Raw genomic sequence first — 21731 nt, forward strand, 5'->3', positions numbered from 1 at the left:
TTGCAAGCCGGGGTGGGGGGGGCGCTCCCGCCCGCAGCGAGTCGGGGTGGGGGGGCGGCCAGCCGGAAGGTGGTTGCCTGTCCGCGCTCGCGAGGCCGGGCCGCCCCGCCCCACACCACCAGGACTTAGGGTCCAGGAACTGTAGCGGGCCGGGGGGAGATGTGCAGAGAGGCGACAGAAGTTTTACGGGGGGAAGTTTGCGTCCGTTATTCGGGTTATGCCCGTACTGGACATGCGTTTCTAGCAGCTCTCTCAGGCCGCTCCGTTTCATGCCGCCAGTCCCGGGGCAGTCGCCGGCACTCGCGGGGTGGGGCTTTGCTATGCCAGACCCCCCGAGTTGCCGGTATGGGGAGGGGGCCGTCTGGACACCACGGCTTTTTATTTGCCTTTCTTCAAGATCATTAACAACCTCCGTAGTGCCCCGTTTTGCTGCATTTAGCAGGGGGGGACGTGGGGTACCGGTTATTGTAGATGTGGGTGGAGCAGGAGCAAGTTGCAAGGGTGTAAAGGTAAATGGCAATATTTTAATACAGGCTACCTCTGCCCTGTGACTTCCAAAGCTCCAAATCTCCCCATTAGGTAAGCACCATCGTCTACCTGCCAAAATATCGAATCCCAATATGTTCGCTTTATAAGGACTCAGGGCAACTTCCACAGCCGTTGTTCGCTTTTTCCCAGGCAGCAAAAGGTGGATTCGAGCTAAAGGACATCTCTCTGCTACACCCGTTACCCCTACTATATTGATGGCCTTCCTTGATGGTTTAATCCCGAGTTTGTCAGCTTGCCCCCTGTTCAAAACACTGATTTGTGCGCCCGTGTCAATTAGAAATTTTACACTTATCCGCCTTGGGCCAACGGGGATATGTATGTATGGTTTTTTATCACTGGACCATTGGCAAGAGAATACAGAGCGGGTGGGGCGGTCCCGGTTCCCATCCGCCTTTACTAGTTTTTTGACTCCCTTTGTGAGGATGCGAAAGGGTTAGTGTTTCACTTGTCCTCGGGGGAGGGGGCGGTTGCCGGTGCCTTCTCTTTGTTCTCTGATCTTCCCTCTAAGTATTCCACTAGCTCCTGTAAATGCTCAGTGGAGAGCTTGTGCACCAGTTTTCAAGGCACGCCCAAAGCGGCTGCACGGTGCCAGAGGTCGCTCCGCTGCAAACTGCTACTCTGATTTGACTGGCAGCCAAAACGCTCCGGTTTCTGTGACGGGGGGGGGCGGCCTGGTCGGGGAGGGTCCCTGAAGAGGCTCGGCTCGGCTCGTCTTCCGGACCGCCCGGCTTCTATACGGGCTGCCGCTCGGGTCTACCCACCCCATCTCGCGCCCATGTGTAACCACATTGTGTAAAATTTCCGCCCAGGTTAATACATGTTCAGGAGGACTTCGGGGATTTTGCTTATTACGATCGATAGCCCCCTGAATTTTTTCCTTAAGGGATTGGACATATATTTTTAAGGCATCCGGTAATCCTTTAATAAGCAGCCGAAGGTGGACCGGATCCACCGGCGCCGCCATAGGGGGGGACTGCCGGCCTCTTTCATACATTGCTTGTATACAAGCCGCCTTTTGAACTCCCTCGGCAAGGTCCGATAAACCTTTTATAACAATTGCCACCGGCTCCCCACGTTCCCTGGGATCTATACCACCAGCCCAGTAAGCTACACGAGATGTGATGGACTGATCACCGTCTGGACCATCACTTAAAAATACCCCTGGGCCCCAGAAACCTGTGGCCTCGTCCTTACTCAATAATATTCTATCACCCCCAGTAAGTGAAACGCGCCAAAGATATTCAGTCTCTGTCTCGCCCGGCTTCCGTGAGAATCTAGTTTGTAAATCCCCTAGCTCCAGTCCTGAATATGGCGTGCTATGGGTAGCCGTGCGTGGATTTCTGCCTCGTCCATCCGTATGTGTTTCAGTTCTAATAAGAGGACGCACGTTCTTAGTCTCTACCCCCCCCTCATCAGCGCTGTTTTCAGAGTCAGTATCTCTGTCGAGAAGCGGGGGGGCCGAGGAGCACGCCTGAGCTGGGGGGACGCTAGAGGAAGCTCTCATATTAATTAACAAAAACTCAAGTTTTTGTTCCAAAAAACCAAGTTTCTGTTCTAACAAGCCAAATCTCTTCTCTAAGTAATCCGATCGTATGCTTTGTCGCGAAAAGTCCTGTATTAGACAGTCAAACTGTTCGCTCTGCCGCGAGAGGTTTTGCTTTAAAAGGTCAAACTCTTTGCCTTGCCGCGAAAGGTCCTGCTTTAAGGAGTTAAACTGTTCGCTCTGCTGCGAAAAGTCCTGCTTTAAGGAGTCAAACTTTTCGCTTTGCTGCGAAAAGTCCTACTTTAAGGAGTCAAACTTTTCGCTTTGCTGCGAAAAGTCCTGCTTTAAGGAGTCAAACTTTTCGCTTTGCTGCGAAAGGTTTTGCTTTAAAGAGTCAAATTGTTTGGTTTGCCACAAAAGGTCCTGCTTTAAGGAGTCAAACTTTTCCCTTTGCCGCGAGAAGTTTTCCTCCATTCGGTGCTTAAGTTTACACAGATCCTGAGCTACCTTTAAGCAAATACACAAACTGAAGCACATCGCGCACCATATAATGAAAAACCACGCCGCAAAATGCCAGGTTTCTGCAGAAATGTTACTCAACCCTCTAAAAAGTACCTCCATGTCTGATATCCTGCCGACTACGCCAAATTGTCACGGAATATTACCCCGAAGGACAACAGGGTCCAAAGCAGCCTTTTTTAAACTGGTGAAACAGGGTTTTAATATTCCAAAGTGACTTAAATACAGGTTCGAATATCAGCTGGAAACTTATTTAGGGGCGGTAACCACTACAGCAGGCGGTCCACAGAGTGCATGCACGTGGCTTCACTCAAAACAATGCCGGAGTCGCCCCTGAGTCCCGGAGAAGCACACACTTGCCCAAGCCTATCCGTAATTATTTTAAAGAGATAATTTAAAGTATGTGTGCAAACGTGCACAGAAAGTATGAATATACTCGCAATCCTGCGAGAAGTTTTACTCACGGCCGTGGCAGCGAGGCAAGCGGAGACTCCGTTCCGGGGAGCTGGGGGGGGGGCCGTAGCTCCTGGCGGCAGTGGCTAAGCTCGTTCTCTGAGAAAACTCCAACCCAAAAGGAAGTTTTCGACGAGTGTCCCGTTTTTTAAGAGCTTGACCTGACTGCAGTCATTCCTCCTATTCCCGGAAGCCCCCCAAAAACATCCCCCACCCTGGGTGTGGGCGCCCAGTGGCTTTTTGCCCCTAACGACTCTGGTATGGGTGCTCTGGGGCCAGACAAAGAAGTCATTAGGCCCATGGCAGCCAGGAGAGAGGGGGATGTGCCCACTCCTCCATACTGAAGGAGGGAGGGGGGAGAGTGGGGGGCAGAAGAGGGGGAGAGAGGCGAGGGGGGGTTGCATTCTGCCACAAGGGGTGACCTTATTAATGTTTATAAATATATAAAGGGTGAGTGCCACGAGGATGGCAGGCTCTTCTCGGTGGCAAACAATAATAGGACAAGGGGTAATGGGATCAAGCTGGACCACAAGAGGTTCCACTTCAATTGGAGAAAAAAATTAAGGGTGATAGAGCACTGGAACAGGCTGCCTAGGGGGGTTGTGGAGTCTCCTTCTCTGAAGACATTCAAGACCCACCTGGACATGGTCCTGTGCGACCTCACCTAGGAATTCCTTTCTCCAGCAGGGGGATTGGACTAAATGATCTTTTGAGGTCCCTTCCAATCCCAAACATACTGTGATACTGTGAAACTGTGATACTGTCCAGGGGGGTTTGTGACAAAAACAGTGTCTAATGAAGTTTGTGACACACACACAGTCCAAATGGGTTTGAAACACACACACTCTCTAGGGGGTTTGTGATACACACACTGTCAAACGGGGTTTGTGATACACACACTCTCCAATGGGGTTTGTGAAACACACTGTGTACAGGGGGGTTTGTGACACACACGATGTCCAATAGGGTTTGAGAAACACTCCCTGTCCAAAGGGTTTTGTGACACAAAGCCTGTCCAGGGTCGTTTCTGGCACACACACTGTCCAGGGGTGTTTGTCATACACACACTGTCCAGTCAGGTTTGTGACACACACACTGTTCAATGGGGTTTGTGACACACACACAGTTTAATGGTGGTGGTGACACACATACTATCCAAAGGGGCTTGTTATCCACAGAAACTGTCGAAGGGGGTTTATAAAATACACACTGTCCATGGGGGTTTATGAAATACACACTGTCCATGGGGGTTTATGACACACACACTGCATATTGGTGTTTGTGACACACACGCTGTCCAATAGAGTTTGTGACACACACACTGTCCAATGGGGGTTTCTGACACACATACTGTCCAATGGGATTTGTTACACACACGCAGTCCAATGAGCTTTGTGACACACACACAGTCCAAAGGTGTTTGTGACACACACACTATCCAAATGGGTTTGTGACACACACGTTGTCTAATGGGGTTTGTGACAGACACACTGTCCAGGGGGGTTTGTGACACATGCGCTTTCCAATGGGGTTTATGACACACAAACTGTCCTATGAGGTTTGTGACAAACACACTGTCCAGTGAGGTTTGTGACACACACACTGTCCAGGGGGTTTGTGACACACACACTGTCCAATGTGGTTTATGACACACACATACTGTCCAAAGGAGTTCGTGACACACACACAGTCCAATGGGGTTTGCAAGACACACGCTGTCCGGGGAGTTTGTGAGACACACGCTGTCCAGGAGGGTTTGTGACACACACGCTGTCGTCTCGGGTTTGTGATACACACATTGTCCAATCGGGTTTGAGAGAACCACACGGTCCATGGCGGTTTGTGACACACACAGTGTCCAATAAGGTTTGTGACACACATGCTCTCCAGTGGGGTTTGTGACACACACTGTCCATGGGGATTTGAGACAAAGATGCTGTCCATTGGGGTTTGTGACACACACGCTGTGGAATGGGGTTTGTGACACACACGCTGTCCAATGGAGTTTGCGACACACAGGCAGTCCAAGGGGTTTTGAGACACACATACTGTAGCCGGGAGTATGTGACACACACACTGTCCTGGAGGGTTTGTGACACACACGCTATCCAATGGGGTTTGTGAAAGACACGCTGTCCAATGGGGTTTGTGACACACATGCTGTTCAGTGTAGTCAGTGACACACACGCTGTCTAATCGGTTTTATGAGACAGAGGCTGTTCAATAGGGCTTGTGACACACATACTGTCCAGCGCAATTTGTGACACACACGTTCAAACAAGTTTTTTGACAGAGACGCTGTCCAATGGGGTTTGTGACATACAATCTATCCAGGGGCGTCTGTGACACAAAGGCTGTCCAGGGGTGTCCAGGAGGCTTTGTGACACACTCACAGTCCAATTGTGTTTGTGAAACACACACTGTCCAGTGAGGTTTATGACACACTTGTTGTCTAACGTGGTTTGTGACAAACACACTGTCCAATGGGTTTTGTGACACACACGCTGTCCAGTGGGGTTTGTGACACACACGCTGTCCAACGTGGTTTGTGACACACACGCTGTCCAGTGGGGTCTGTGACACACACACTGTCCAATGCGGTTTCTTACACACACTTTCCAATGGGGTTTTTGACAGACACGCTGTCCAATGGGATTTGTGACACACACACACACAGTCCAAAGGGGTTTGTGACAGAGACACTGTCCAATGGCGTTTGTGAAACACAGACTGTCCAATGGGGTTTGTGACACACACACAGTCCAATGGGGTTTGAGACAGAGACACTGTCAAATGGTGTTTGTGACACACACGCTGTTCTATGGGGGTCTGTGACACACACAGTCCAACGGGGTCTGTGACTGACACGCTGTCCAATGGGTTTTGTGACACACACACTCTGTCCAAAGGGGTTTGTGACACATACACTGTCCTATGGGTTTGTTAGACACACGTTCTCCAATAGGGTTTGTGACACAGATGCTGTCCAATGGGGTTTGTGTCACACAGACGGTCCATGGTGGTTTGTGGCACACACAGTGTCCAAGAGGGTTTGTGACACACACAATGTCGAAGGGGGACTCTGACACACACACTGTGTATTGGGGTTTGTGACACACACAATGTAAAAGGGGGACTGTTACACACATGTAGTACAAAGGGGTTTGTGACATACTCGCTGTCCAATGGGGTATGTGACACACACAGTGTCCAGGGGTGTTTGTGACACACACGCTGTCCAATGGGGTTTGAGACACACACACTGTCCAGGAGGGTTTCTGACACACGCACCGTCCAATGGTGTTTGTGACACACACACTGTCCAATGGGGCTTGTGACACACACACAGTTGAATGAGATTTGAGACAGACACACTGTCTAATGGCGTTTGTCACACACATAGGCCAATGGGGTTTGAGACATACACACTATCTAGGGGAGTTTGTGACACAATCGCTGTCCGAAGGGGTTTGAGAGAGAGACTCTGTCCGGGGGGGTTGTGACAGACACACAGTCCAATGGGGTTTGAGACAGAGACATTGTCTAATGGCGATTGTAACACACAGACAGTCCAATGGGGTTTGAGACATAGACACTGTCCAATGGTGTTTGTGAAACACACACTGTCCAATGGGGTTTGTGACACACACGTTGTCTACGTGGTTTGTAACAAGCACACTGTCCAATGGTTTTTCTGAGACACACATTACCCAGGGGCGTTAGTGACACACACACTGTCCAACGCGGTTTCTGACACACACTTTCCAACGGGGTTTTTGACAGACACGCTGTGCCATGGGGCTTGTGACACACACAGAGTCCAAATGGGTTTGTGACACACAGACTGTTCCATAGGGTTTGTGACACACACGCTGTCCAGGGGTGGTTGTGACACACACGCTGTCCAATGGGGTTTGTGACACACACCCTGTCCAAGGGCGTTTGTGAAGCAGATGCTGTCCAATGGGTTTTTGTCACACAAACGGTCCATGGCAGTTTGTGACACACACAGTGTCCAAGGGGGTTTGTGACACACATACTGTCCACTGAGATTTGTGACAGACACGCTGTCCAGAAGTGTTTGTGACACACACACTGTACAATGGGGTTTGAGACACACACATGGTCCAGGAGGGGTTCTGACACACACACTGTCCAAGGAGTTTCTAACACACATTGTCCAATGGGGTTTGTGACACACACACACTGTCCAATGGGGTTTGTGACACACATACTGTCCAATGAGATTTGTTACACACACGCTGTCCAGGGGGATTTGTGACACACACGCTGTCCAATGGGGTTTGTGACACAGACGCTGTCCAATCAAGATTCTGACGCACACTCTTTCCAATTGGGTTTGTGACACACACACAGTCCGGGGGGGTTGTGACATACACATAGAGTCCAATGGTGTTTGTGACACACACACTGTCCAATGCGGTTTGTGACACACACTCCTTCTAGGGGATGTGTGGCATACACGCTGTCCAATGGGGTTTGCGACACACACGCAGTCCAAAGGGACTTTGTGACACGCACACAGTCCAATGGTGTTTGTGACTCACATGCACTTCAATGGGGTTTGTGACACACACACACAGTCCAATGGGGTTTGAGACACACATACTGTCCAATGAGGTTTGTTACACACACGCTGCCCAGGGGAGTTTGTGACACACACACTGTCTAGGGGGGTTTGTGATATACCCACTGTCCAATGGGGTTTGAGACAGAGACACTGTCACGGGGGTTTGTGACACACACACAGTCTTATGGGGTTTGAGACAGAGACACAGTCCAATGGTGTTTCTGAATCACACACTGTCCAATGAGGTTTGTGACACATACGCTGTTCAATCGGGTTAGTGACACACACACAGTCCAATGAGGTCTCTGACTGACACGCTGTCCAATTGTGTTTGTGACACACACTCTATCAAATGGTGTTTGTGACACACACACTGAACAAAGGGGTTTGTGACACACACACTGTCTAGGGGGACTGTGACACATGCTGTCGAACGGGGTTTGTGACACACACATCGTCCAATGGGGTTTGAGACACACACGCTGTCCAGGAGGGTTTCTGACACACACACTGTCCAATGGTGTTTGTGACACACACACTGTCCAATGAGGCTTGTGACACACACACAATTAAATGGGATTTGAGACAGACACACTGTCTAATGGTGTTTGCCACACACACACAGTAAAATGGGGTTTGAGACACACACTCTGTCTAGGGGGGTTTGTGACACATCGCTGTCCAATGGGGTTTGAGATAGAGACGCTGTCCAGGAGGGTTTGTGACAGACACACAGTCCAATGGGGTTTGAGAAAGAGACACTGTCCAATGGGGTTTGTGAAACACACACTGGCCAATGGTGTTTGTGACACACACGTTGTCTAACGTAGTTTGTAACAACCACACTGTCCAATGGGTTTTGTGACACACACACCCTATCCAGGGGGGTATTTGACACAAACACAGTCCAACGGGGTTTGCGTCACACACACTTTCCAATGGGGTTAGTGACAGACAGACTGTCAAGGGTTGTTAGTGACATACACGCTGTCAATAGGGGTTTATTACACACATGCTGTCCAGGGGATTTGTGACACGCATACTGTCCAATGGGGTTTGTGAAATACACGCTGTCCAATAGGGTTTTTGACACACACGCTGTTCAATGGGGTTTCTTATACACACTCTGTCCAATGGGATTTGTGACATTCACACTTTCCAATGGGGTTTGTGACACACACCCTGTCCAGGGGCGTTTGTGACACATACGCTGTCCAATCGGGTTTGTGATACATACTCTGTCCAATGGGGTGTGTGACACACACAGTGTCCAGGAGGCTTTGTGACACACTCACTGTCCAATTGTGTTTGTGAAACACACACTGTCCAGTGAGATTTATGACACACTTGTTGTCTAACGTGGTTTGTGACAAACACACTGTCCAATGGGTTTTGTGACACACACGCTGTCCAGTGGGGTTTGTGACACACACGCTGTCCAACGTGGTTTGTGACACACATGCTGTCCAGTGGGGTCTGTGACACACACACTGTTCAATGCGGTTTCTTACACACACTTTCCAACGGGGTTTTTGACAGACACGCTGTCCAATGGGATTTGTGACACACACACAGTCCAAAGGGGTTTGTGACAGAGACACTGTCCAATGGTGTTTTTGAAACACAGACTGTCCAATGAGGTTTGTGACACACACACAGTCCAATGGGGTTTGAGACAGAGACACTGTCAAATGGTGTTTGTGACACACACGCTGCTCAATGGGGGTCTGTGACACACACAGTCCAACGGGGTCTGTGACTGACACGCTGTCCAATGGGTTTTGTGACACACACACTCTGTCCAAAGGGGTTTGTGACACATACACTGTCCTATGGGTTTGTTAGACACACGTTCTCCAATAGGGTTTGTGACACAGATGCTGTCCAATGGGGTTTGTGTCACACAGACGGTCCATGGTGGTTTGTGGCACACACAGTGTCCAAGAGGGTTTGTGACACACACAATGTCGAAGGGGGATTCTGACACACACACTGTGTATTGGGGTTTGTGACACACACAATGTAAAAGGGGGACTGTTACACACATGTAGTACAAAGGGGTTTGTGACATACTCGCTGTCCAATGGGGTATGTGACACACACAGTGCCCAGGGGTGTTTGTGACACACACGTTGTCCAATGGGGTTTGAGACACACACACTGTCCAGGAGGGTTTCTGACACACGCACTGTCCAATGGTGTTTGTGACACACACACTGTCCAATGGGGCTTGTGACACACACACAGTTGAATGAGATTTGAGACAGACACACTGTCTAATGGTGTTTGTCACACACACACAGTCCAATGGGGTTTGAGACACACACACTACCTAGAGGAGTTTGTGACACACTCGCTGTCCAATGGGGTTTGAGAGAGAGACACTGTCCAGGGGGGTGTGTGACAGACACACAGTCCAATGGGGTTTGAGACAGAGACACTGTCTAATGGCGATTGTAACACACAGACAGTCCAATGAGGTTTGAGACATAGACACTGTCCAATGGTGTTTGTGAAACACAAACTGTCCAATGGGGTTTGTGACACACACATTGTCTACGTGGTTTGTAACAAGCACACTGTCCAATGGTTTTTGTGACACACACATTATCCAGGGGCGTTAGTGACACACACACTGTCCAACGCGGTTTCTGACACACACTTTCCAACGGGGTTTTTGACAGACACGCTGTCCAATGGGTCTTGTGACACACACAGAGTCCAAATGGGTTTGTGACACACAGATTGTCCCATAGGGTTTGTGACACACACGCTGTCCAGGGGTGGTTGTGACACACACGCTGTCCAATGGGGTTTGTGACACACACCCTGTCCAGGGGCGTTTGTGAAGCAGATGCTGTCCAATGGGTTCTTGTCACACAAACGGTCAGTGGCAGTTTGTGACACACACAGTGTCCAAGGGGGTTTGTGACACACATACTGTCCAATGAGATTTGTGACAGACACGCTGTCCAGAAGTGTTTGTGACACACACACTGTACAATGGGGTTTGAGACACACACACGGTCCAGGAGGTGTTCTGACACACACACTGTCCAAAGGAGTTTCTAACACACATTGTCCAATGGGGTTTGTGACACGCACACACTGTCCAATGGGGTTTGTGACACACATACTGTCCAATGAGGTTTGTTACACACACGCTGTCCAGGGGGGTTTGTGACAGACACACAGTCCAATGGGATTTGAGAAAGAGACACTGTCCAATGGGGTTTGTGAAACACACACTGGCCAATGGTGTTTGTGACACACACGGTGTCTAACGTGGTTTGTAAAAAGCACACTGTCCAATGGGTTTTGTGACACACACACCCTATCCAGAGGGGTATTTGACACAAACACAGTCCAACGGGGTTTGCGTCACACACACTTTCCAATGGGGTTAGTGACAGACAGGCTGTCAAGGGTTGTTAGTGACATACACGCTGTCAATGGGGTTTATTACACACATGCTGTCCAGGGGATTTGTGACACGCATACTGTCCAATGGGGTTTGTGACACACACACACACAGTCCAAAGGGGTTTGTGACAGAGACACTGTCCAATGGTGTTTGTGAAACACAGACTGTCCAATGGGGTTTGTGACACACACACAGTCCAATGGGGTTTGAGACAGAGACACTGTCAAATGGTGTTTGTGACACACACGCTGCTCAATGGGGGTCTGTGACACACACAGTCCAACGGGGTCTGTGACTGACACGCTGTCCAATGGGTTTTGTGACACACACACTCTGTCCAAAGGGGTTTGTGACACATACACTGTCCTATGGGTTTGTTAGACACACGTTCTCCAATAGGGTTTGTGACACAGATGCTGTCCAATGGGGTTTGCGTCACACACAGAGTCTTATGGGATTTGAGACAGAGACACAGTCCAATGGTGTTTCTGAATCACACACTGTCCAATGAGGTTTGTGTGGCAGAATGCAACCTCCCCCTCACCTCTCTCCCCCTCTTCTGCCCCCACTCTCCCCCTCCCTCCTTCAGTATGGAGGAGTGGGCACATCCCCCTCTCTCCTGGCTGCCGCAGGCCTAACAGCCTCTTTGTCTGGCCCAAGAGCACCCATACCAGAGTCGTTAGGGGCAAAAAGCCGCTGGGCGCCCACACCCAGGGTGGGGGATGTTTTTGGGGGGCTTCCGGGAATAGGAGGAATGACTGCAGTCAGGTCAAGCTCTTAAAACGGGACACTCGTCGAAAACTTCCTTTTGGGTTGGAGTTTTCTCAGAGAACGAGCTTAGCCACTGCCGCCAGGAGCTACGGCCCCCACCCCCAGCTCCCCGGAACGGAGTCTCCGCTTGCCTCGCCGCCACGACCGTGAGTAAAACTTCTCGCAGGATTGCGAGTATATTCATACTTTCTGTGCACGTTTGCACACATACTTTAAATTATCTCTTTAAAATAATTACGGATAGGCTTGGGCAAGTGTGTGCTTCTCCGGGACTCAGGGGCGACTCCGGCATTGTTTTGAGTGAAGCCACGTGCATGCACTCTGTGGACCGCCTGCTGTAGTGGTTGCCGCCCCTAAATAAGTTTCCAGCTGATATTCGAATCTGTATTTAAGTCACTTTGGAATATTAAAACCCTGTTTCACCAGTTTAATAAAGGCTGCTTTGGACCCTGTTGTCCTTCGGGGTAATATTCCGTGACAATTTGGCGTAGTCGGCAGGATATCAGACATGGAGGTACTTTTTAGAGGGTTGAGTAACATTTCTGCAGAAACCTGGCATTTTGCGGCGTGGTTTTTCATTATGTGGTGCGCGATGTGCTTCAGTTTGTGTGTTTGCTTAAAGGTAGCTCAGGATCTGTGTAAACTTAAGCACCGAATGGAGGAAAACTTCTCGCGGCAAAGGGAAAAATTTGACTCCTTAAAGCAGGACCTTTTGTGGCAAACCAAACAATTTGACTCTTTAAAGCAAAACCTTTCGCAGCAAAGCGAAAAGTTTGACTCCTTAAATCAGGACTTTTCGCAGCAAAGCGAAAAATTTGACTCCTTAAAGCAGGACTTTTCGCAACAGAGCGAAAAGTTTGACTCCTTAAAGCAGGACTTTTCGCAGCAGAGCGAACAGTTTAACTCCTTAAAGCAGGACCTTTCGCGACAAGGCAAAGAGTTTGACCTTTTAAAGCAAAACCTCTCGCGGCAGAGCGAACAGTTTGACTGTCTAATACAGGACTTTTCGCGACAAAGCATACGATCGGATTACTTAGAGAAGAGATTTGGCTTGTTAGAACAGAAACTTGGTTTTTTGGAACAAAAACTTGAGTTTTTGTTAATTAATATGAGAGCTTCCTCTAGCGTCCCCCCAGCTCAGGCGTGCTCCTCGGCCCCCCCGCTTCTCAACAGAGATACTGACTCTGAAAACAGCGCTGATGAAGGGGGGGTAGAGACTAAGAACGTGCGTCCTCTTATTAGAACTGAAACACATACGGACGGCCGAGGCAGAAATCCACGCATGGCTACCCATAGCACGCCATATTCAGGACTGGAGCTAGGGGATTTACAAACTAGATTCTCACGGAAGCCGGGCGAGACAGAGACTGAATATCTTTGGCGCGTTTCACTTACTGGGGGTGATAGAATATTATTGAGTAAGGACGAGGCCACAGGTTTCTGGGGCCCAGGGGTATTTTTAAGTGATGGTCCAGACGGTGATCAGTCCATCACATCTCGTGTAGCTTACTGGGCTGGTGGTATAGATCCCAGGGAACGTGGGGAGCCGGTGGCAATTGTTATAAAAGGTTTATCGGACCTTGCCGAGGGAGTTCAAAAGGCGGCTTGTATACAAGCAATGTATGAAAGAGGCCGGCAGTCCCCCCCTATGGCGGCGCCGGTGGATCCGGTCCACCTTTGGCTGCTTATTAAAGGATTACCGGATGCCTTAAAAATATATGTCCAATCCCTTAAGGAAAAAATTCAGGGGGCTATCGATCGCAATAAGCAAAATCCCCGAAGTCCTCCTGAACATGTATTAACCTGGGCGGAAATTTTACACAATGTGGTTACACATGGGCGCGAGATGGGGTGGGTAGACCCGAGCGGCAGCCCGTATAGAAGCCGGGCGGTCCGGAAGACGAGCCGAGCCGAGCCTCTTCAGGGACCCCCCCCCCACCAGGCCGCCCCTCCCGTCACAGAAACCGGAGCGTTTTGGCTGCCAGTCAAATCAGAGTAGCAGTTTGCAGCGGAGCGACCTCTGGCACCGTGCAGCCGCTTTGGGCGTGCCTCGAAAACTGGTGCACAAAGCTCTCCACTGAGCATTTACAGGAGCTAGTGGAATACTTAGAGGGAAGATCAGAGAACAAAGAGAAGGCACCGGCAACCACACCCCCCTCCGAGGACAAGCGAAACACTAACCCTTTCGCATCCTTACAAAGGGAATCAAAAAACTAGTAAAGGCGGATGGGAACCGGGACCGCCCCACCCGCTCTGTATTCTCTTGCCAATGGTCCAGTGATAAAAAACCATACATACATATCCCCGTTGGTCCAAGGCGGATAAGTGTGAAATTTCTAATTGACACGGGCGCACAAATCAGTGTTTTGAACAGGGGGCAAGCTGACAAACTCGGGATTAAACCATCAAGGAAGGCCATCAATATAGTAGGGGTAACGGGTGTAGCAGAGAGATGTCCTTTAGCTCGAATCCACCTTTTGCTGCCTGGGAAAAAACGGACAACGGCTGTGGAAGTTGCCCTGAGTCCTTATAAAGCGAACATATTGGGATTCGATATTTTGGCAGGTAGACGATGGTGCTTACCTAATGGGGAGATTTGGAGCTTTGGAAGTCACAGGGCAGAGGTAGCCTGTATTAAAATATTGCCATTTATCTCTGCACCCTTGCAACTTGCTCCTGCTCCACCCACATCTACAATAACCTGTACCTCACGTTCCCCCCTGCTAAATGCAGCAAAACGGGGCACTACGGAGGTTGTTAATGATCTTGAAGAAAGGCAAATAAAAAGCCGCGGTGTCCAGACGGCCCCCTCCCCGTACCGGCAACTCGGGGGGTCTGGCATAGCAAAGCCCCACCCCGCGAGTGCCGGCGACTGCCCCGGGACTGGCGGCATGAAACGGAGCGGCCTGAGAGAGCTGCTAGAAACGCATGTCCAGTACGGGCATAACCCGAATAACGGACGCAAACTTCCCCCCGTAAAACTTCTGTCGCCTCTCTGCGCATCTCCCCCCGGCCCGCCACCGTTCCTGCACCCTAAGTCCTGGTGGTGTGGGGCGGGGCGGCCCGGCCTCGCGAGCGCGGGCAGGCAACCACCTTCCGGCTGGCCGCCCCCCCCCGACTCGCTGCGGGCGGGAGCGCCCCCCCCACCCCGGCTTGCAAACTGAAGTTAAAAAAAAAAAAAAAAAAAAAAGCCGCGGCTGGCGACCAGCAACCCCGTCCCGGCTCAGTGCTCTCTGAGGTTCAGAGGCAGCTCCCATTAGGACCCGGCAATGTGCCTTAGCACTGCTGCTTGCTAAAAGTAGCTGCTAATATTACTTGCTATCAAAAAAATTTACTGGCACTCCACTGCAGCTAAATGAGGCATTATGGAGGTCATTAATGATTTTGATAAAGAGTCAATAACAGGCAGCAACTCGATAAAGACCTGCCCCTAAAACAAAAGGTCCAAGAGATATTTTCTGCTCAGAACTTCTGAGCTAGTCTAACATGTTGACTATGAAAGCCCCGTTCCAAAGGGACCGAGGTTTGTTCTTTGTGTTTTCTTGCAGGGCAAAGGAAGATGACAGGGTGGAAGAGAAGTACAGATGCGTGTATCTCCACAACAAGCTGTCTCCTATTAAGAGACTAATAGAGGATTCTGACCAGCAGCAAGCAGAACCATGGCACTAGCCTTTGCTTCGGCCTGGACATGTGCCTTTGCATTACGGAAGTTTCAGTATTAGCAGACTTAACAACTTTTGTTGTTGATATTGCTTTTATGCATATTTGAAGATTTTAAAATTTGCACAAAATAATAATAATAATAATAAGCCATTGCTTTGGAGGGTTAAAAGAGGCACGTGTATTTTGCTGTATACAGCCCGTTTTGTTACAACAGAAGCTTAACCTTTTAACTTAAACCCCCATTGCAGTAGTTGCCTTAAGGTGTTTGCTTGTGTGTGTTTGGTGTGAAGTTTTAGCTACACCAGCTCCCCATTGCTGCAGCAGCCGGGGACCCCACATGGCCTATGGGTGTCCAGGCGCGTGTGATTTAATGTGTGTGCACGAGTGCCTGATGGGGAATGCAGAATAAAGCTGCTACTCTTGCGTAAGCCAAATGCTCAGGTTAAAACAGCTGATGAGTGTTGCTGTAGGTTTTCCTTCTACAAAATCTCTGTTCCTGTTGTGGAAGAAGATCCAGCTAACACCAGCAAGGGATGGAAAAGCATCCAGATGCCTTGAAAACACTGCCAACAATGACGGGGTGGAAAAGGATCCAGCTAAAACCAGCAAGCCATTCAGAAGGAAGACAGTCACGGGAATGGAAACACTAATGAACTGTGACTGATGCTGGGACTCATTAATTACCTTGGGCAATTGTTGATTGTTGCAATTACCTCGATTCTATTGTATATTGTTATTAATAACTGTTTGGCAGGGGTAAGTCAACACATGAGATATGGCGATCCACAGTGGACATTAAGGCTCACTGGCAGGAATGTCCCCTTTTACTTTGGAGGCAAGAGGTGGCTGTCACACCACTCTGGAGTTATGACTTGACCATGACTGTAGTCACAGGGTGGGATTGTGGCAGAATGCAACTCCCCCCTCGCCTCTCTCCCCCTCTTCTGCCCCCACTCTCCCCCTCCCTCCTTCAGTATGGAGGAGTGGGCACATCCCCCTCTCTCCTGGCTGCCGCAGGCCTAACAGCCTCTTTGTCTGGCCCCAGAGCACCCATACCAGAGTCGTTAGGGGCAAAAAGCCACTGGGCGCCCACACCCAGGGTGGGGGATGTTTTTGGGGGGCTTCCGGGAATAGGAGGAATGACTGCAGTCAGGTCAAGCTCTTAAAACGGGACACTCGTCGAAAAATTCCCTTTGGCCCTGGAGTTTTCTCGGAGAACGAGCTTAGCCACTGCCGCCAGGAGCTACGGCCCCCCCCCCAGCTCCCCGGAACGGAGTCTCCGCTTGCCTCGCCGCCACGGCCGTGAGTAAAACTTCTCGCAGGATTGCGAGTATATTCATACTTTCTGTGCACGTTTGCACACATACTTTAAATTATCTCTTTAAAATAATTACGGATAGGCTTGGGCAAGTGTGTGCTTCTCCGGGACTCAGGGGCGACTCCGGCATTGTTTTGAGTGAAGCCACGTGCATGCACTCTGTGGACCGCCTGCTGTAGTGGTTGCCGCCCCTAAATAAGTTTCCAGCTGATATTCGAACCTGTATTTAAGTCACTTAGGAATATTAAAACCCTGTTTCACCAGTTTAATAAAGGCTGCTTTGGACCCTGTTGTCCCTCGGGGTAATATTCCGTGACAGTTTGTGACACACATGCTGTTCATTCGGGTTAGTGACACACACACAGTCCAACGAGGTCTCTGACTGACACGCTGTCCAATTGTGTTTGTGACACACATTCTATCGAATGGTGTTTGTGACACACACACTGAACAAAGGGGTTTGTGACACACACAATGTCTAGGGGGATTGTGACACACGCTGTCGAACAGAATTTGTGACACACACACCGTCCAATGGGGTTTGAGACACACACACTGTCCAATGAGGCTTGTGAACACACACAATTAAATGGAATTTGAGACAGACACACTGTCTAATGGTGTTTGTCACACACACACTGTCCAATGGGGCTTGTGAACACACACAATTAAATGGGATTTGAGACAGACACACTGTCTAATGGTGTTTGTCACACACACACAGTCCAATGGGGTTCGAGACACACACACTGTCTAGGGGGGTTTGTGACACACTCGCTGTCCAATGGGGTTTGAGATAGAGACGCTGTCCATGAGGGTTTGTGACAGACACACAGTCCAATGGGGTTTGAGACATAGACACTTTCCAATGGTGTTTGTGAAACACACACTGTCCAATGGGGTTTGTGACACACACGTTGTCTACGTGGTTTGTAACAAGCACACTGTCCAATGGTTTTTGTGACACACACATTATCCAGGGGCGTTAGTGACACACACACTGTCCAGCGCGGTTTCTGACACATACGTTGTCCATGGGGGTTTGTGACACACATACAGTCCAATGGGTTTTGTGACATACACGCTGTCCAATAGGGTTTTTGACACACACTCTGTCCAATGGGCTTTGTTTTACACACTCTGTCCAATAGGATTTGTGACACACACACTTTTCAATGGGGTTTGTAACACACACACTGCCCAGGGGTGTTTGTGATATACACAATGTCTAGGGGGGTTGTGACACACGCTGTCGAACGGGGTTTGTGACACACACACTGTCCAATGGGGTTTGAGACACACACGCTGTCCAATGAGGCTTGTGACACACACACAATTAAATGGGATTTGAGACAGACACACTGTCTAATGGTGTTTGTAACACACACACAGTCCAATGGGGTTTGAGACACACACACTGTCTAGGGGGGTTTGTGACACACTCGCTGTCGAATGGGGTTTGAGATAGAGACGCTGTCAAGGAGGGTTTGTGACAGACACACAGTCCAATGGGGTTTGAGAAAGAGACACTGTCCAATGGGGTTTGTGAAACACACACTGGCCAATGGTGTTTGTGACACACACGTTGTCTGATGTGGTTTGTAAAAAGCACACTGTCCAATGGGTTTTGTGACACACACACCCTATCTAAGGGGGTATTTGACACAAACACAGTCCAACGGGGTTTGCGTCACACACACTTTCCAATGGGGTTAGTGACAGACAGGCTGTCAAGGGTTGTTAGTGACATACACGCTGTCAATGGGGTTTATTACACACATGCTGTCCAGGGGATTTGTGACACGCATACTGTCCAATGGGGTTTGTGAAATACACGCTGTTCAATAGTGGTTTTGACACACACGCTGTTCAATGGGGTTTCTTTTACACACTCTGTCCAATGGGGTTTGAGACAGAGACACTGTCAAATGGTGTTTGTGACACACACTCTGTCCAGGGGCGTTTGTGACACATACGCTGTCCAATCGGGTTTGTGATACATACTCTGTCCAATGGGGTGTGTGACACACACAGTGTCCAGGAGTCTTTGTGACACACTCACAGTCCAATTGTGTTTGTGAAACACACACTGTCCAGTGAGGTTTATGACACACTTGTTGTCTAACGTGGTTTGTGACAAACACACTGTCCAATGGGTTTTGTGACACACACGCTGTCCAGTGGGGTTTGTGACACACACGCTGTCCAACGTGGTTTGCGACACACACGCTGTCCAGTGGTGTCTGTGACACACACACTGTCCAATGCGGTTTCTTACACACACTTTCCAATGGGGTTTTTGACAGACACGCTGTCCAATGGGATTTGTGACACACACACACACAGTCCAAAGGGGTTTGTGACAGAGACACTGTCAAATGGTGTTTGTGACACACACGCTGTTCTATGGGGGTCTGTGACACACACCGTCCAACGGGGTCTGTGACTGACACGCTGTCCAACGGGTTTTGTGACACACACACTCTGTCCAAAGGGGTTTGTGACACATACACTGTCCTATGGGTTTGTTAGACACACGTTCTCCAATAGGGTTTGTGACACAGATGCTGTCCAATGGGGTTTGTGTCACACAGACGGTCCATGGTGGTTTGTGGCACACACAGTGTCCAAGAGGGTTTGTGACACACACAATGTCGAAGGGGGATTCTGACATACACACTGTGTATTGGGGTTTGTGACACACACAATGTAAAACGGGGACTGTTACACACATGTAGTACAAAGGGGATTGTGACATACACGCTGTCCAATGGGGTACATGAAACACACAGTGCCCAGGGGTGTTTGTGACACACACGCTGTCTAATGGGGTTTGAGACACACACGCTGTCCAGGAGTGTTTGTGACACACGCACTGTCCAATGGTGTTTGTGAGACACACACTGTCCAATGGGGGTTTGTGACACACACACTGTAAAATGGGGTTTGTTACACACCCACTGTCCAGTGGTATTTGTTGACACACAGACTGTCCAGGGGGGTTGTGACACATGCTGTCTAACGGCGATTTTGACACACACGCTGTCCAATGGTGTTTCTGAAACACACACTGTCCAAAAGGGTTTGTGACACACAAACAGTTAAATGGCGTTTGAGACACACAGTCTATTGTTTTTTGTCAGAAAGACACAGTCCATTGAGTTTGAGACACACACACTGTCTCGGGGGGTTTGCGACACACTCGCTGTCCAATGGGGTTTGAGATAGAGACACTGTCCAGGGGAGTTCGTGACACACACATAGTCCATTTCGGTTTGAGACAGACACACTTTCAAATGGGGTTTTTGACACACACACTGTCCAATTGGTTTTGTGTCACACACGTTCTCTAAACTGGTTTATGACAACCTCACTTTCCAATGGCTTTTGTGACACAGACACTGTCCAGGGGAGTCTGAGGCACAAACGCTATCCAATGGGGTTTGTGACACACACAGAGTCCAATGGTGTTTGTGACACACACACTGTCCAATGGTGTTTCTGACACACACGCTGTCCAGAGGGGTTTGTGACACACACGTTGTCCAATGGGGTTTGTGACACACACTCTCCAATGAGGTTTGAGTCCCACACCCTGTCCAATGGGGTTTGAGACACACACGCCGTGCAAAGGGGTTTGTGACACACACACAGTCCAATGTTCTGTGTCACACACTCGCTCTCCACTCGGGTCTGTGACACACACGCTTTCCATTGTGGTTTGTGACACACACACAGTCCAACGGGGTTTGTGACACACACACATTCCAACGGGGTTTGTGACTGACATGCTGTCCAATGGGAAATGTGTCACACAGACGGTCCATGGCGGTTTGTGAGACACCCAGTGTCCAAGGGGTTTTGTGACACACAAAATGTTCAAGGGGAATTCTGACACACACCCTGTCCATGGGGGTTTTTGACACACACTGAAATTTGACTGTGTATGTGTCACAAACCCAATTGGACAGCGTGTGTATCGCTAAGCGGCTAAGTGCTCGGCAAGTAAGCTACCACGAGGCATGTCGTACGGAGAAAATACCAACAGATCCTCGGTCCACACATTGTTTCTGATACATGCTTGAACGCAATACGTTCCTGCACGCTGTGGCGTGAGAAATGCAGGACTGGGCAACGTCGTGCAACACGCGGAACGTTGAAAACAAACGGCGCAGCTGTGCACTCACTCCAGCTTAAGAACGAATGGAGCCCGCACCAAGGCACACGCATGTGGACAGACAGTGGTTTGTAGACACAAACGCTTTCACGCACACGGTCATCCAAGTACAGGGACATATCTGCAGGTACCCTCCAAAAGAATATTCTCGTGCAGCCACGTATGCGTGTTGCAGTACCCCAACCATCAATGGACGTGTTTACCCTCAAGCACGTCGGTACGCTTCGCTTACGTCTTTCTGCCCATAGATGGGAGTGGGCGCACTTGCGGATGTGTGCATATGTGTGGCCAGGCGTTTGCTTACGCATCAGTTTGTGAAAAGGTAGGTGCTTTTCTCTAGCTGCGTTCGCGTGCACGAGGTGGTGGGTGCACATACCTGGGAGCATGTGGAAAGATTTCTGCTTGGTTTTCAGTGGGGAATCGTGTGTGTTCCCGTGGACAAACAGAAGGCGTAGCAACTAGGTTCCAGCGCAGAAAACGCAAGTTTTCCCATGCGCTCTCTTTCTCTCCCTATAGTGAGTCGTGTATAGAAACCGCTAAGCCTGCGATCCGCAAGTAAGCTGCCACGAAGCATGCCGTACGGAGAGAATACCAACAGATCCTCGGTCCACACATTGTTTCTGATACAGGCTTGAACGCAAATACGTTCGTGCTGCTGTGGCATGAAAGACGTCCGTCAGAATATGTGATTGCGCGCACCGGTGAAATTGCTTGGTTAATCCATTCAATCCTGGTGTGCGGGGTTTTGAGAACTGGCTCTGTGGAGTCGTCTGCGGAAATGCC

General features: G+C 49.7%; 1 protein-coding gene across 1 annotated transcript in view; it reads left to right on the top strand.

Moving 5' to 3' along the window:
- LOC308041989 (rap1 GTPase-activating protein 1-like) overlaps nt 1-15459 on the top strand; it is a gene marked incomplete at both ends in the record, with an annotated part of 54083 nt that extends 38624 nt beyond the window's left edge. The window contains 2 exons of the mRNA XM_080346989.1: nt 14524-14725; nt 15339-15459. Coding sequence (XP_080203115.1) covers nt 14524-14725; nt 15339-15459 — 323 coding nt within the window. The remainder of the gene's footprint in view (nt 1-14523; nt 14726-15338) is intronic.
- Nucleotides 15460-21731: the final 6272 nt, after the last annotated feature.

The sequence above is a fragment of the Nesoenas mayeri genome (assembly GCF_963082525.1).
Source record: "Nesoenas mayeri genome assembly, chromosome: 1".
NCBI lineage: Eukaryota > Metazoa > Chordata > Aves > Columbiformes > Columbidae > Nesoenas > Nesoenas mayeri.